Source organism: Mustela putorius, unplaced genomic scaffold (assembly GCF_011764305.1).
Source record: "Mustela putorius furo isolate JIRA1106 unplaced genomic scaffold, ASM1176430v1.1 tig00003853_pilon_pilon_pilon, whole genome shotgun sequence".
Lineage (NCBI taxonomy): Eukaryota > Metazoa > Chordata > Mammalia > Carnivora > Mustelidae > Mustela > Mustela putorius.
The window spans coordinates 55331978-55344689 of NW_025422005.1; the positions used below are offsets into that span (position 1 = coordinate 55331978).

Genomic DNA, 12712 nt, shown 5'->3' on the forward strand with positions numbered 1-12712 from the left:
CAGCTGGGTCTCAGGATGGGAAACAGCCCTCCACACACTGGGTATCATTACATCACTCCTCTTAGTAACCTCTACTGCCTTCCTGTTGCTTGCAGCATAAACAAGGTAGTATGGGAGGTATTCTGCATACTAGTTTTGAGCCCAATCTCCTCCTTTTTCTTCACTTTCTCCCAAGACTTCAATCCAGTGCTTACAATGTTTTCTTTTCTCAAGACCCAGTTCAAACATCACCTTCCTTGGGAGCTTCTCAGACTTCACTGATGTGGAGCTGGTTCTCCTTCCTCTGAGATCTCACTGTACTGTATGTTCACCTTCTCACATGGTACTCTAATTACTACTCTATGCATCTGCCATTCCCACCCACCTTGCTCTTGACGATGAGCTTTGCACAGGCTGGTGTGAGTCTTACTCATCTGAGTGTTGGAGCCTGTGTTCAACATCTGGCTCTCAGTAGGTATTCAGACAATATTAACTGAATGAAGGAAAAGGGAAGAGAATGGGTCTTCTATCAATTTATTGAGCAAAACATGGGTATGATAATACAGTGAGGCACTGATCCAGTAAAGAGAACAATGATGTTTTAATGAAACTTCTTTTAAATCTGTGAAGTACATGTGAAGTAAATGCTTTTATTTTTTCCATAGGACAGATTTCCAAACAATGATCACAGTGCTTAGGTTAATAAGATGCTGGAAAGATGAGGAGCCAAAGAATGCTATGAGATAACAAAATCTCTCCAACTATGTATCAAATGCAGATTACTGAAACATCAAATGAATGATGTTTAGAATGACATGACTAAAAACAAGACATTACAGTCACCAAGTCCATAAAACTAGAAAAAGTTATATCACAAAAAGACCTTTCATAAGCTATTAAATGAGCATATATGATAGACGAACCAATTTTATATTTGAAGCAGCTTATAGCACCAACACATTGGCAGGACCTGTAGAGTGGGCCACTGGACCGAGGCATCGGAGGGGAGGTTGGGGCAAGTCTCCGCCATCCTCTACTTAAGCCTCCTGTTTTACAGATGGTGAAATGGGGGCCCAGCGAGAGATGAAGTGCCTTGTCTGAAGTCTCAGGACATAGGGACACAGGATTGGCTGGAAAAGGAGCCAAGGCTACCATCCAGGCCACCCAACTTTAGGTTAAGTGCTCTATTTTAGTCTACACATAATTCTATATGTTTTATGTATTTCGTTCCTATTAACAGATCTACCATAAAAGAAATCAATACAATTCATAACACACTCCAGTATTTTATTTTATTGAGAAGGACTGACATATACTATAGTTCATTTCCTGGGCCTCTATAGATCTTCAACTGATAGTTGGGAATAATTAGACGACGCTTATCTTGGTTGTAAACTGGCTGAGAAGGCAGCATCTGAAGCCAAGTTTAGCATATCTTCTACTACCTAAACTGAGCTATGCCTCAAAATTACTAAGTCATTGGTAAATTTTTTTTTTAATAGTTTAAAATACAAAAACAGTACAGAGAGAAAGCAAGTTGGGTCCTTCCTTTAAAAGATCATTATGGCACTCCGATTTTAATAAGGTAAGGAAAGATAAAACCCTGATTCTTTTTAGAAGAATAAGTAACTACAACCTAGACCTTGTGAATGACCTGGTATAATGCATTTCTATAAAATACTTTGGAGTCATGAACTTTTGTCTAGCATATCTTGCCACGGTCCTGAGGCCTCAATGGATAGACTGATGCACTAATGAACATATAAGAATGAAAAAGAAGATCACTGTTAACAGAAGCAGCATTAAAGACAAAAGTCAATAATGAACACATTTAAATAGCTTCATAGATATGAAGCCAAGAAGTTGCAAGTATATTATGTGATTAAGTGTGTCTTTATAGTGGTAGTTGGAAAAACAACAATGCCAACAACAACACAACACATACTGGGTATTTGTCCATTATAAGCCAGCTACTGAAGAACAGTTTAATTGTAGTTCATAAGTTGAATAGAGCCTGATAAATAAAAGTGACTTCTGCATATCCTATACATAGATTTTCTTACACAGACATCTAGTTAAAAGTCAATCAACATTTAGCTACAATTTTCCCCCACTGGGTCCAGCACCCAAGGATGGGATATCACTTCTCTTGAACATGCCCTACACCTAGTTAGGAAGTTACATGACATTCACACTCCTAGCCTTTATGATATCTGACCAGCAAAAATGAAATCTTCTGGGACCTCGAGTCCATTCCTTACCACTACAAGCACATCGACAAATAGAGAGCAAAACATGTTTTGTTTTCCGTTAGGTAAAAAGGACATAATTTAGTACTAAAGATAAACTATGCTTGCTACTGAAAAGTTGCACATATGCCAAAAAGGTATAATAAAATTTCATAAAAATATTTAACAAACTGCCTCATAAATATTTAAAGAAAAATGTTAAAATCAGAATGAGAATAAGATTAGTATTCTGAAACGATCAGTAGAAAAATATACTTGTTAAAAGGAAAGGCCTCATTCAGTGAAGCATTAAATGTAATGTCTTTTTAGTGTACATTTCAAATTTCACCTTTAGCTCTCCTAAACAGGTGCCTCTAATTTACTTAGAAACAGGCCCTATTGCAAAACCAAGCGGTAGATGACAAGAGGTTAAGGCCAGTGGCATGATTTTCACATGATGTTGGAAAAGTGAGGGCAGTTCCCAATGCTGAACAGATAGGTGCCTGGGGAAATCCCGACTATATTTGAGCAGTTTAAAGACAGCCCTGCATTTGTTCCCCCACAATCAGCTTCATACTCCAAACCCAGACATTTTGATTTTAAAAGGGGCTTGTGTTGCAGAGCAAGATTGTACAGAATGAGGGAAAACCATTGTAGGTAATATCCTGGGGTTGGATCCTTTTTGAAAATAAGCTTTGAAATCCTTCACTAGTAGGTATTTTAATGAACTAAAGATAATTGAGAAGCTCAAAGGCTTGTGTATGGTTTGAGCCCTTAAGTGAGCATTTTTGTTTAAAAAAGGGATCCTTTCTCCTTCTTTGATAAAACTAAAATACTCTGTGGCCACAGGAGATTCTTCCGGGTGCCACTGGCAAGTCCAAGGATGTGAGGGCTCTGCTCATGCCTAGAGGAGTATTAAGAATCTGATGAGCACCTGCTGGAACCCTGAAGCCCCGGTACTGCACCCCCAAATCCAAGCCTGCCTGGGGGGTTTGTGGACAAGGTAGGAAACAACACAGCGGCCCAGCAGGTATTTGTAGTGTCTGATACCTTTGGCTTTTGTATGTTTCTTTCCCACCACATTCCACCCACTTGGGGTTGGGGAGGTGATACCACACCTCTGGAAACAGCCATTCGAGCAGGAGAGGAAAGATAATGGACCGGGCATCAAGGAGGAATTCACCAGGGTTGGCTAAGAAAGCAGCTGGCTTTCACACTTTCCTGCTCCTCTTTGGGCGGGGCTTACGTGCACAGTCTCCCTCCGAGCACAAGGGTGGACATTTCCGAGGTCTCTACCTCTAACCCAGAGAACACAAGCCCCAGGGCCACAGCTGCCCAGAGTCCTCCCCCGACCAGCCCCACCCTTCTAGACGTAGGATCACTGAAGCCCAAAAGGCTCCCTTGTGTATATCTCCTTAGAGGGTTTTTAGTTCAGTTTTTAATTGGTACTGTTGATTATAGCTTAAGAGGTCAGCACGATTTCTTCGCTACTCAATTACAGTGGCTACAATCTTTAGGATGGCCTTCACTGTCTGTACAGTAACTACATGAAAAAAAATCTTACCCACCTACATACAGCTCAAGGCAAAGGTATGACTTCTAAAGTTGAGGAACTGAGGGCATGGAGAAAGATTTTACTAAGGAAATAAGCATTGATATGTGTATATACAAAAACATATATACACAACACACTCCTCACGCAGGTACACTGTACAGTTGGCACAACCCTATTAAGAACATACTAGGATGTAAAGGTTTTAGAACTGAAGTCATTCTTGGCATTTTAATATAGACAGCTACTTAGGTAACTGAGGTCTGGATATAACTGGCTTTTTCGTATGTTTAAAAGGATATAATCGTCTTTTTTTCAATGGCCCAAGCCAATATGACACCATCTTATCAAATGGGAAAAAGGACTGTTATTCTGGATGAAATCAGTAAAAGGTGTTTTAGAGAAAGGGCAACTTGGAAAATAAAGACGTCAGAGTCGATTATTCCAAGTTAGAGTATTTTAGTTATTAGCAGTGGTTACCAAATAAGCTGAAAGTAAATTTCTTCCAAGGAGCTGCTCAAAATTTGCTTTGTTGAGAAGAGGTGAGGAGCCATTTCAGCGTTCCTCTATAAGATGATGCAAGTTTTTTTATCCTTGAAAGGGTTTTCTGAGGTCGGTATCCCTATCAGCAAAGGGTCGCTCCTGGCGTGCTCCTCACAGTAGGACATGAGGTCCGCTGACGCCTTTGAAACCTGCCAGGGGGAAAAAAACCAAAGCAAAGAAACAAAATTTATTTACAAACATTGTGAGTATAACTGAACAGCGAAGCACTGGGCAGAGGACTGTTGGAGTGATATTCTGAGAGCCGGCTTCTCCGAGATTACTTGTGAGTGAGGAAAGGAAAAAGACGGACCAGTCTGGCAGCGCTGGCCTTTTTTCGCCAAGTGGTCAGACTCAAAGATCAGACAGAATGACCTCCTGTGTCTCCTGGTGTGAGCACAGATGACCTACCCCCAGCTGGCAGCTTGGAAAATAAAGTATGCCAGTATTTAACAGGAATCGAATCCTCAGCAACTCGGGGTAATTTCTGCAAAATGAGTGGCCTGGATTCTTCAAAAGTGGACTGTGTGGCAGATTATTATTAGATGATCCTGAATGTTACCATTGTACTATGGCTATGTAGAAGAATGCCCTTGGGTCCAGGAGATAGACGGTGAGGGGTTTAAGGGTGAAGAGTCACGAAGTTGCACAGAATGTTCAAGAGGCTTAAAGGATAGGAATTGTGTGGGTGTGTGTGTGTGTAGACAGAAAGAGAAAGCAAATGAGCCAAAATGTTAATAATTGCGAATCTTGGCAAACACTATAGGGGTGTTTGTTGTTATAACTTCTATAGGTTAGAAATTTCTCAAAGAGCCAGAGGGGGAAGTATATAGGAATCAAGGCAAGGGTGTATCTTAGTTTGCATTTGAAACAAAACTGGATTGCAGCAAGGTTTAGGAACGGAATTATGGGCCTGGAGCCAATACTCTTGAGAGATAGTCAAGTTCTAGAAGAGCTTCAAGAGTTAAAGACCCAGCCTGGGAAAATAAAAAGAGGGACAAAACCAGAAGGGGACAATTCAGTGCCTTCCTCTGGCAGGAGTTTAAAAAATGCCCTCCCCTGTTCAGAGGCCGGGGTGGGATCTCCCACAGATTCATCAGATCCGTGTCTTTAACGCAAGAAGCACTGGGCAGCTGAGGCCTGTCAAATACAGCCCAGGCAGCCTGCTGTTTTGAGGACAGGTGACTGTCCCCAGGCCCAGAGGAATGTGTCAGGTGACTGCTCCAGTTTCTAGGAAACAGCATTACTCACAACATTCCAGGGCACACACTGCCTCGTCCTCTCTTGGGATTTGGGGTGGGGTAAGACTTTGAAGTCAGGTGACCATATAAATGCCTTCCCATTTCTTCCAGATCTCAACTAAGGCTGGCATTATTCACGCTGGCTGCAGAATGTCTGTAAAATAGTCCACATACATTTAAAAAGCAGCATACTCTTAAAAAGAAGAGATCACGTGTGTTGACTAGCTGTGCAATGCTAGCTCACCTGCAATGATAACTCTAGAATGCTTCGTAAATTCCAGAGGGATGACAAGGGTGCGTTCCTTAAGTCCATCTGGACCCCCTGGCCCAAGGCAGAACACCTAGATCGTGGAACTTGACGGGGCTTGGTCAGGGAAGGCGGGTCCTCAGGGGATCCTGTCCTGGGTTTTAGGTTTTTCTGTCCAAACAGAAAGGCTAACTGAGACACTTGGGCTGCCCTGTGCTGAAACTAAAGTCTGTGCCAGGCAGCAATGAGAGTTAAGACTCTGAGGCTCTTTGCTTGCTCTCGGAAATTCCTGCCCCCACCCCAGCTGCATTAAATGGCATTGTCTTCTCTGAAAAGTGGCCTCGCCTTGGGAGAGCAGAGGGGCCTGATTCCACCCAGGCTTCTAACCTTTATTCTCTCGATGGAGGCTTCCATTCTCAACTGTTGCACTGTCCTCCTGGCCTGGGCGATGTTGTTGGTGCTTGCTGTTTTGCTGGACATCTTCAACTATTGTTTCTACCTGAAACCTGAAAAGAACATCAATTGTTGAAGCAGTCCTAAATCTTTCGCTCCTTAGGGGAAAAGGGTGCACCTTCCCACTTCTCACAGGTAGTTACTAAGATGCCCTTCACCGGAGCTCCTACATAGATCTTTCGTTTGCAGTACTAGTCACCTAATCCGTGCACCCTGACACACAGCACAATGGAGGCTTTTCCAGCATTTTCTAAGAGGGGAACAAACACTGGTGGTAGTCGGGGGGCCTCCGGCAACGGTGAGCAAATGCAAGCACAGGCCACATTACACACGCAGTTTAATATTACTGCTATGTACTTTAGTGGAAGGTTCGATTTTATTTCCTTTTGGCTCTCTTACCCAACTATTACACTGATTCAAGTCCTGGCAACCAAAAACAGTGAAGGAGAGTGCCTCTGGAGAACTTTGCACAAAGGGTGCATTTTTAGGTGCTATCGAGGTTTGCAATCGTTTGAGGAATGTTAGTTAGGCAGATAAGGAAGTTTTTATTCAAGGAAAAGTGGGAACCTTTCAACTGAAGGATTCTCACTGGCAGACCCATTGCAAGTGTCCAAGGGGATACACGGAGTGGCCTCCAGCCTGGAATACCAGTCTCTCTTTCCCTCCTTTGCCTCTGTCTGGCCTCCTTCTGGGGGCCGGGCCACTTGCTAATCCCATACCCCCACTCCAGGGTTGTGGGTTGGCTCTCCTCTTTGGCCTGACCCTTGGATCCGAGACTGCCTTTTTCCTTCGTCAGCCCAGCCACCTGGTAAAAACGTAAAGGAAACCTCCTGGACCTTGAGCTTCAACCCGTTTGCTTGTCCAAGGACATATTCCAAAAGGAAGGCTCAGGGGAGAGCACTACAGGGTGCTTCTGCCATATATGGCTAAGTTCTGTCCTGGCAAGGCGGCGACCAGGGGAAAGTGCAGAGCTGGCAGGCCTGGTACCAGTGTGGCCGTTTGATGACTCACAGGAACAGGTGGGCAGTAGGTATGCCTCCTCGTACGCTACAAGGGCTCAGCAAAGTCTCAGGGCACCCTGGCACCGGCAGCAAACCCAGGCTGACTCAACCTTCTGGAGGGGCTGCAGTGGTGCGGTCTATCTGCTGTAAAGGCTTAGGACCAGATAAGGTTGCAAAACAGGCGGCGAGCCCCAGGCTCCATGGAGTCCAAGCTGTGGTCTACCACAGGTGTTCCACCCGAGTTTTATGTCACGAGGAGTGCTCCCCAGGGCTCAGCGCCAAGACCCGGGTAGGGCCTTGGTCAGAAGCAGCTTTGGGTCAAATGCACAAATAAAACCGTGCTTTTAGCTGCATTCACAATTCTGATATCCAGCCTCATCGGCATGCTGCACATTCCTGGGTTTGAATCCTTCCTCTGCTGCGTACTGGCTGGGGAAGCTGGGCTGGTTACTCGACCTCTATGAGCCCAAGTTTTCTTCTACATAGTTGAAAGGGAGGAGTGTGTCTGAGGAGTTAATTTGCTGATGCACATGTAGTATTTAGCCAAGGACCAGGGCGCTCCAAAAACAGCAGCTGTTCTTCTATTTATCCTTGGAGGTCTCTTGTGGACCTGTCTCCCTCCCCCCACCTCCCTGCCAGGGTCACTGAGTCCCTGGGATCCTGATGACCGGGCCTAGAGTGGGGGAAAGGGCTAAGGCATCATCCCCTTTTCCAATGCATCCCCAGGCAACTCTGCTGCAGCCCTGCCATGCAGAATGGAAGGGCTAGTGACAGCCACTGAAGCATCGCCTAGAAGAAGGAAGCCCAGCACAGCGGGAAAGAGGGAGGAGGAATCTTAGGGCAGGGTAAGGTGACCCTGCTTTATCTGAGGCCTTGGCGACCTCATTTCCATACACTCCCCGCCAAGCTGCCTCTTCCTCAGATTCCTGTCAGCCCACCCCACCCAAAGGAGAGGCCTAGGGCCAGCTCCCACCCAGCAGCCTGGCCCAGAGTGCCGCTGTGCTCCCAGGGAAGGCCTTCGGAACGGAGCCTTTGGAATGGGACCGAGGCAGGCGGCAGGCTCCCTGCAAACGCAGCAAAGTGCACGGTCCTTCCACAGTCGTTCCCTGCAGCACGCTGAGCTGAGCTCCCATGCCAGCTGGCCAGGGTTCTGAGGACTGGCCCCCAGCCTCCAGAACGCGAACATGATACCCTTCTGAAGGGCCTGCCTCCTAAGGACTTTCTGAATGTCCCTTTGGGGGAGAATAACGCCAAGCATTCTCTTCTCCTCAGCTTCCAAGGCACGAAGTTTCCAAGGCCTGAGCGAGTTTTCCTGCAACTGCTCCATCGTTCACACGCATCAAGACGGGTCATAACCAGCAGAGAGCTCACCGGCTGGCTCAGTACGTACGATGCTGGGGTGGGGCCCTCTAACATTGGTGAGAAGCCGCAGCCAGGACCTGAAGGACTTTCTTTCTGACTGTATTACCTTCCAGACAAACAAGAGTGAGCAACTGCATGCTCGCAGGTTTCCCCCATGCTGATAGCTGCCCTCCGACCTGCTCCCTCCCTGCCTGCCTTCTTCCCTGCTTCCTTCCCAGGGACTTCTCTGCTTCAGGGAGAGTGGAGCCCTTCCTCCTGTCCCACCAGCTTTTCTCAGGTTCCCCAACTCAAATACAAGTTCTCTTCTCAAAGTCCACTTCCCTCTCCTGGCCTATGTATAAACCCACCCAGAAAACTAGTTAACGTTTAGGACAGGGGTGATTTTCACAGCTTTCCAGATGATTAAACACAAACAATTTCCTCCTAAATAGGAATAGCTCTGGCCAGTCAATTAAATGGGGCATGTGTGGTCATTCCTAGAAAAAGCTGTGTACTGGACCACTGGAAAACAACATAATCTCTTATACAACATTCTTCTTATAGAGAAGAATTCTACTGTTTCAACTTAAGCAGCCTCCAGGAGGGCCGCGCTGTTTTGGCTGTTGAACGGCGGTGTCTATGGGAGCCTGAGCTCTAGGCCAGGATTTCCTCCCAAGCTGCAGCTGCTTTGCATCTCCTCACAGGCAGGCTGGGACAGACCAGCACAGAGAGCCTCTCCCACCCTGTCTGTGCCTTTGGAGGGTTTCTTTGCTCTTCCCTCAATGGCAAGGATGTCTAGCTGGCTGCTTGTGCCACCAGATGGATGAAAAGCTTGCTTTATTCTTACTTTAAGAATCGCTTCCAAGGCAAACAACACCTGATACTTCTGTGGAACCTCAGGGTGAACATGTTGCTTTCAGATGCAGGGCTCTGTGAAGCCTCCCTGTAAGCCTGAAAGCCGGGTGGCTGTTTCATCTTCATTTTAGAGATGAGGCACCTGAAGTTCGAAAAGCTTGCTCCAAGTTCACCCAGCATCTAAGCCTTGAACCGGCTTGTAAGCCTTTCACCCCAGAAGCCACATTCCCCACCGCACCAAGAAGAGGATGCAATTCCAGTTAATCTGACCCACAAACACTCAGGGCAACGGTGACCGTGACCCTGATGACCCGAAGTCCTAGGCTTGCTGACTGCTCTGCGGCTGTGCACCACCCTTCTGGGCCAGAAAGCATCTGTTTGTCTAGTGCCCTGAAAAACAGACCTCCCCTCTCCTTCCTGCAAGCTAAGCAAGAATGTTCTCGCTGTCAGGAGCAGCTAGGACTGAGGTCAGCATCTGGAGATCCTGAGCCACTGGCGCTGGATCCTCCCCTCCCCCGCCCTAGAAGCGGGGAGGCCTGCGCAGACCCCCACTTGGATAAAAACGCGGCTATCGCTTCTGCGACCTTGTTCGCATTTTTACACGTGGCTAGCAAATTTGAATAAACACATGTGCTATTTAGTTATTCAAATACTTGGCATTAGTTCTAATGCTGTTGTTCATCTGAATTCTTAGGTTCCTAGAAATTCCTAGGAACACAGCTTCCCATTAGGGAAATAAGAGCACCTTAATCTTTGTCTGGAGGGGCCTGGAGCAGGGAGGGGGGGAGGATGGAAAGTGTGTCAGGGAGCTCACTCCGTGAAGCAGCAGCTGAATCAGAGGTCTGCTGGGCTGGCCAATAACTGAATCACTGGAGTGAAGCCAATGTTGAGTAAACACACCCCTTCTGTGTATAATAAAAGAGCAGGGTTAAAAAAAAAAAACAGGTTTCCACTTCCCCTCTGATCTTGCCTTCTACTCTCTATGTTTTTTATTTTTTTTAAAGATTTTATTTATTTATCAGAGAGAGAGAAGGGGAGAGAGCGAGCACAGGCAGACAGAGTGGCAGGCAGAGGCAGAGGGAGAAGCAGGCTCCCCGCTGAGCAAGGAGCCCGATGTGGGACTCGATCCCAGGACGCTGGGCTCATGACCTGAGCCGAAGGCAGCTGCTTAACCAACTGAGCCACCCAGGCGTCCCAACTCTCTATGTTTTAATGTCTTACCCTGGCTCTTTGTACCCCCTCATCCATTAAAGGGGTGTGGGCAGCAATGCCAGTCTCACAGGGTTACTGGGAGAACAAATAAGCATCTCCCCATACTGTACCCTACACACAGCTATTTAAATAAATGCTTGGTCCCTGGGTTCACCGACAAGACAAAAAATCATGCGTTCAGTGAGAAATGAGAAAAATGCACCCAGCAAAGAAGCAAAAGAAGAATTTCAAGGTAGTGTGATAGAGTAGCAATATCTTTCTAATAGGTCTGATAGGGAGTGCAACTAGACTTTAAAGAACACTTACTTTAGGGGCACCAGGGTGGCTCAGTCGGTTAAGCATGTGCCTTCCGTTCAGGTCATGATTCTAGGGCCCTCTGATCGAGCCCCCTATCAGGCTCCTTGCTAAGCGGGGAGCCTGCTTCTCCCTCTCCCTCTGCCTGCCTGCCACTTCCTCTGCTTGTGCTCTGTCTCGTGCTATCGCTGTGTGTCAAATAAATAAAATCTTAAAAAAAAAAAATAAAAAAGAACACTTACTTTAATAAATCTCATGAACATTTATTTTAAATCAGAGCCCACAGGCTGAATGCAGGTAGGTGTGTTTGGCTAGGCCCCACAGAGGGTTAACTCAAGTAAGTGTGTGTGTGTGTGTGTGTGTTTTAACTTTGAATTGATTGTCAATGTTTGAAAAGCTGAGATATTTCACTTCAAGACAAAGATTTCGGGAAAAGTCAAAATCTTACAAAACCAGGCTGGGTCTGAGTAGTGGCTGCTGTTTTCACATTTGCTGGGACACCTGCCGGTCCCTCTATTTGAAGTTGTGACATGGCCTTTGTACCATGCCTTGGACACTAAGTTCTGGTGACATACTCAAGGATTAGGCCAGGGGACTTAAGCTCACTCCTGCCCTTGCCACTGCCTGGGAACCCATGTAAGCCTCAATTTTCTCATGGGAAAAATGGGGATAATAATACTTTTCTATTTCAAAGGGCTGTTAAGAGCATCAGATAAAATACGCACGTGAATGTAATAAACACGAAGCGGACTCTTGCTGAGAGGTAACTACCTACACCTTCCACTCCCATCCCTGCCGAAGTGCTCTCAGCACTCCTCCGTCCCTGATCAGGCACTGGGCAGCTCCCTACCCTCCCCCTGCTGTGTCCTGAACGGTGGCAATGGACAGAAAACACGACCTCTCCTGGTGTTATCAGCGGAAGCATGCCCCAGACATGCCCAACAGACATGCTGATGTCCTAACCCCTAATAACTCAGAATGAACCGAATTTGGAGAGAGGGTCTTTAAAGATACAATTCAGTGATGATGAGCCCAGTCTGGGGCGGGGGGCGATCCAATATGATCGGGGATCCTCACTGAAGAGGGAATTTAGACGCAGATGGGTAGAGAGGGAAGAACACGCTAAGATAGAGGGAGAAGATGGCCCCGCCACAGAGAGAGAGGCCACGGAAGAAACCCACCCTGGTGGCGCCTGAAAATAAATGTCTGCATTTAAGCCACTCTGTCTGTGGTGCTCTGTGACAGCATCCTGAGACAAGAGAGACACTAAGGTTCTCTTGCATCTGAATGACGTGGGCTCTGCCGATGGGGTACATTCATCAGAGATCTGGAAAGTGGAAGTGAGAAGGCCAGTTCTTGCAACTTGGCTGACTTTCCTGCTTCAAGCAGGGTAGTGGGCAGGCTGCATCTGGTGGAGACGGGTGCATCGCAGCATGTAATCACCAGCAAGCTGGCGCTAAGAAGCCCTATGGCTACAGCAGCCTCCCGGGTCTCCACTTCCTGCTGGGTCCCGGGGGCCAGTTCTGCACGCTGAGGTCTGGAAGTTGGTCCTGGTCTGAAGTTGAGAACCAGTTCCTCCAGCCCTTCCACTCATTATGCAAGCAAGCACCTCATCCCCCGGCGCGAGAGCCCATTCTGCCAGCATTGCCAAGAATGCTTTCTGTTTGTTGTAACTGAACCCTGACTGATACACAATTGTTAAATCTGTTGTTTTGTAATCTGCAAATAACTTACAGAGATTAGCTATGATTTCTATTATAAGGCTATTA

At 46.6% G+C, this 12712-nt stretch overlaps 1 protein-coding gene across 2 annotated transcripts in view; it reads right to left on the reverse strand.

Annotated features, from left to right (window-relative positions):
• Positions 1 to 497: 497 nt before the first annotated feature.
• GNG12 (G protein subunit gamma 12) overlaps positions 498 to 12712 on the reverse strand; it is a 130207-nt gene continuing 117992 nt past the window's right edge. For both annotated transcript variants that reach the window (XM_045064710.1, XM_045064711.1), the window contains exons 3-4: positions 6175 to 6293; positions 498 to 4451 (exon numbers count right to left, since the gene is read on the reverse strand). In XM_045064710.1, coding sequence (XP_044920645.1) covers positions 4326 to 4451; positions 6175 to 6267 — 219 coding nt within the window. In that variant the 5' untranslated portion in view covers positions 6268 to 6293 and the 3' untranslated portion in view covers positions 498 to 4325. The remainder of the gene's footprint in view (positions 4452 to 6174; positions 6294 to 12712) is intronic.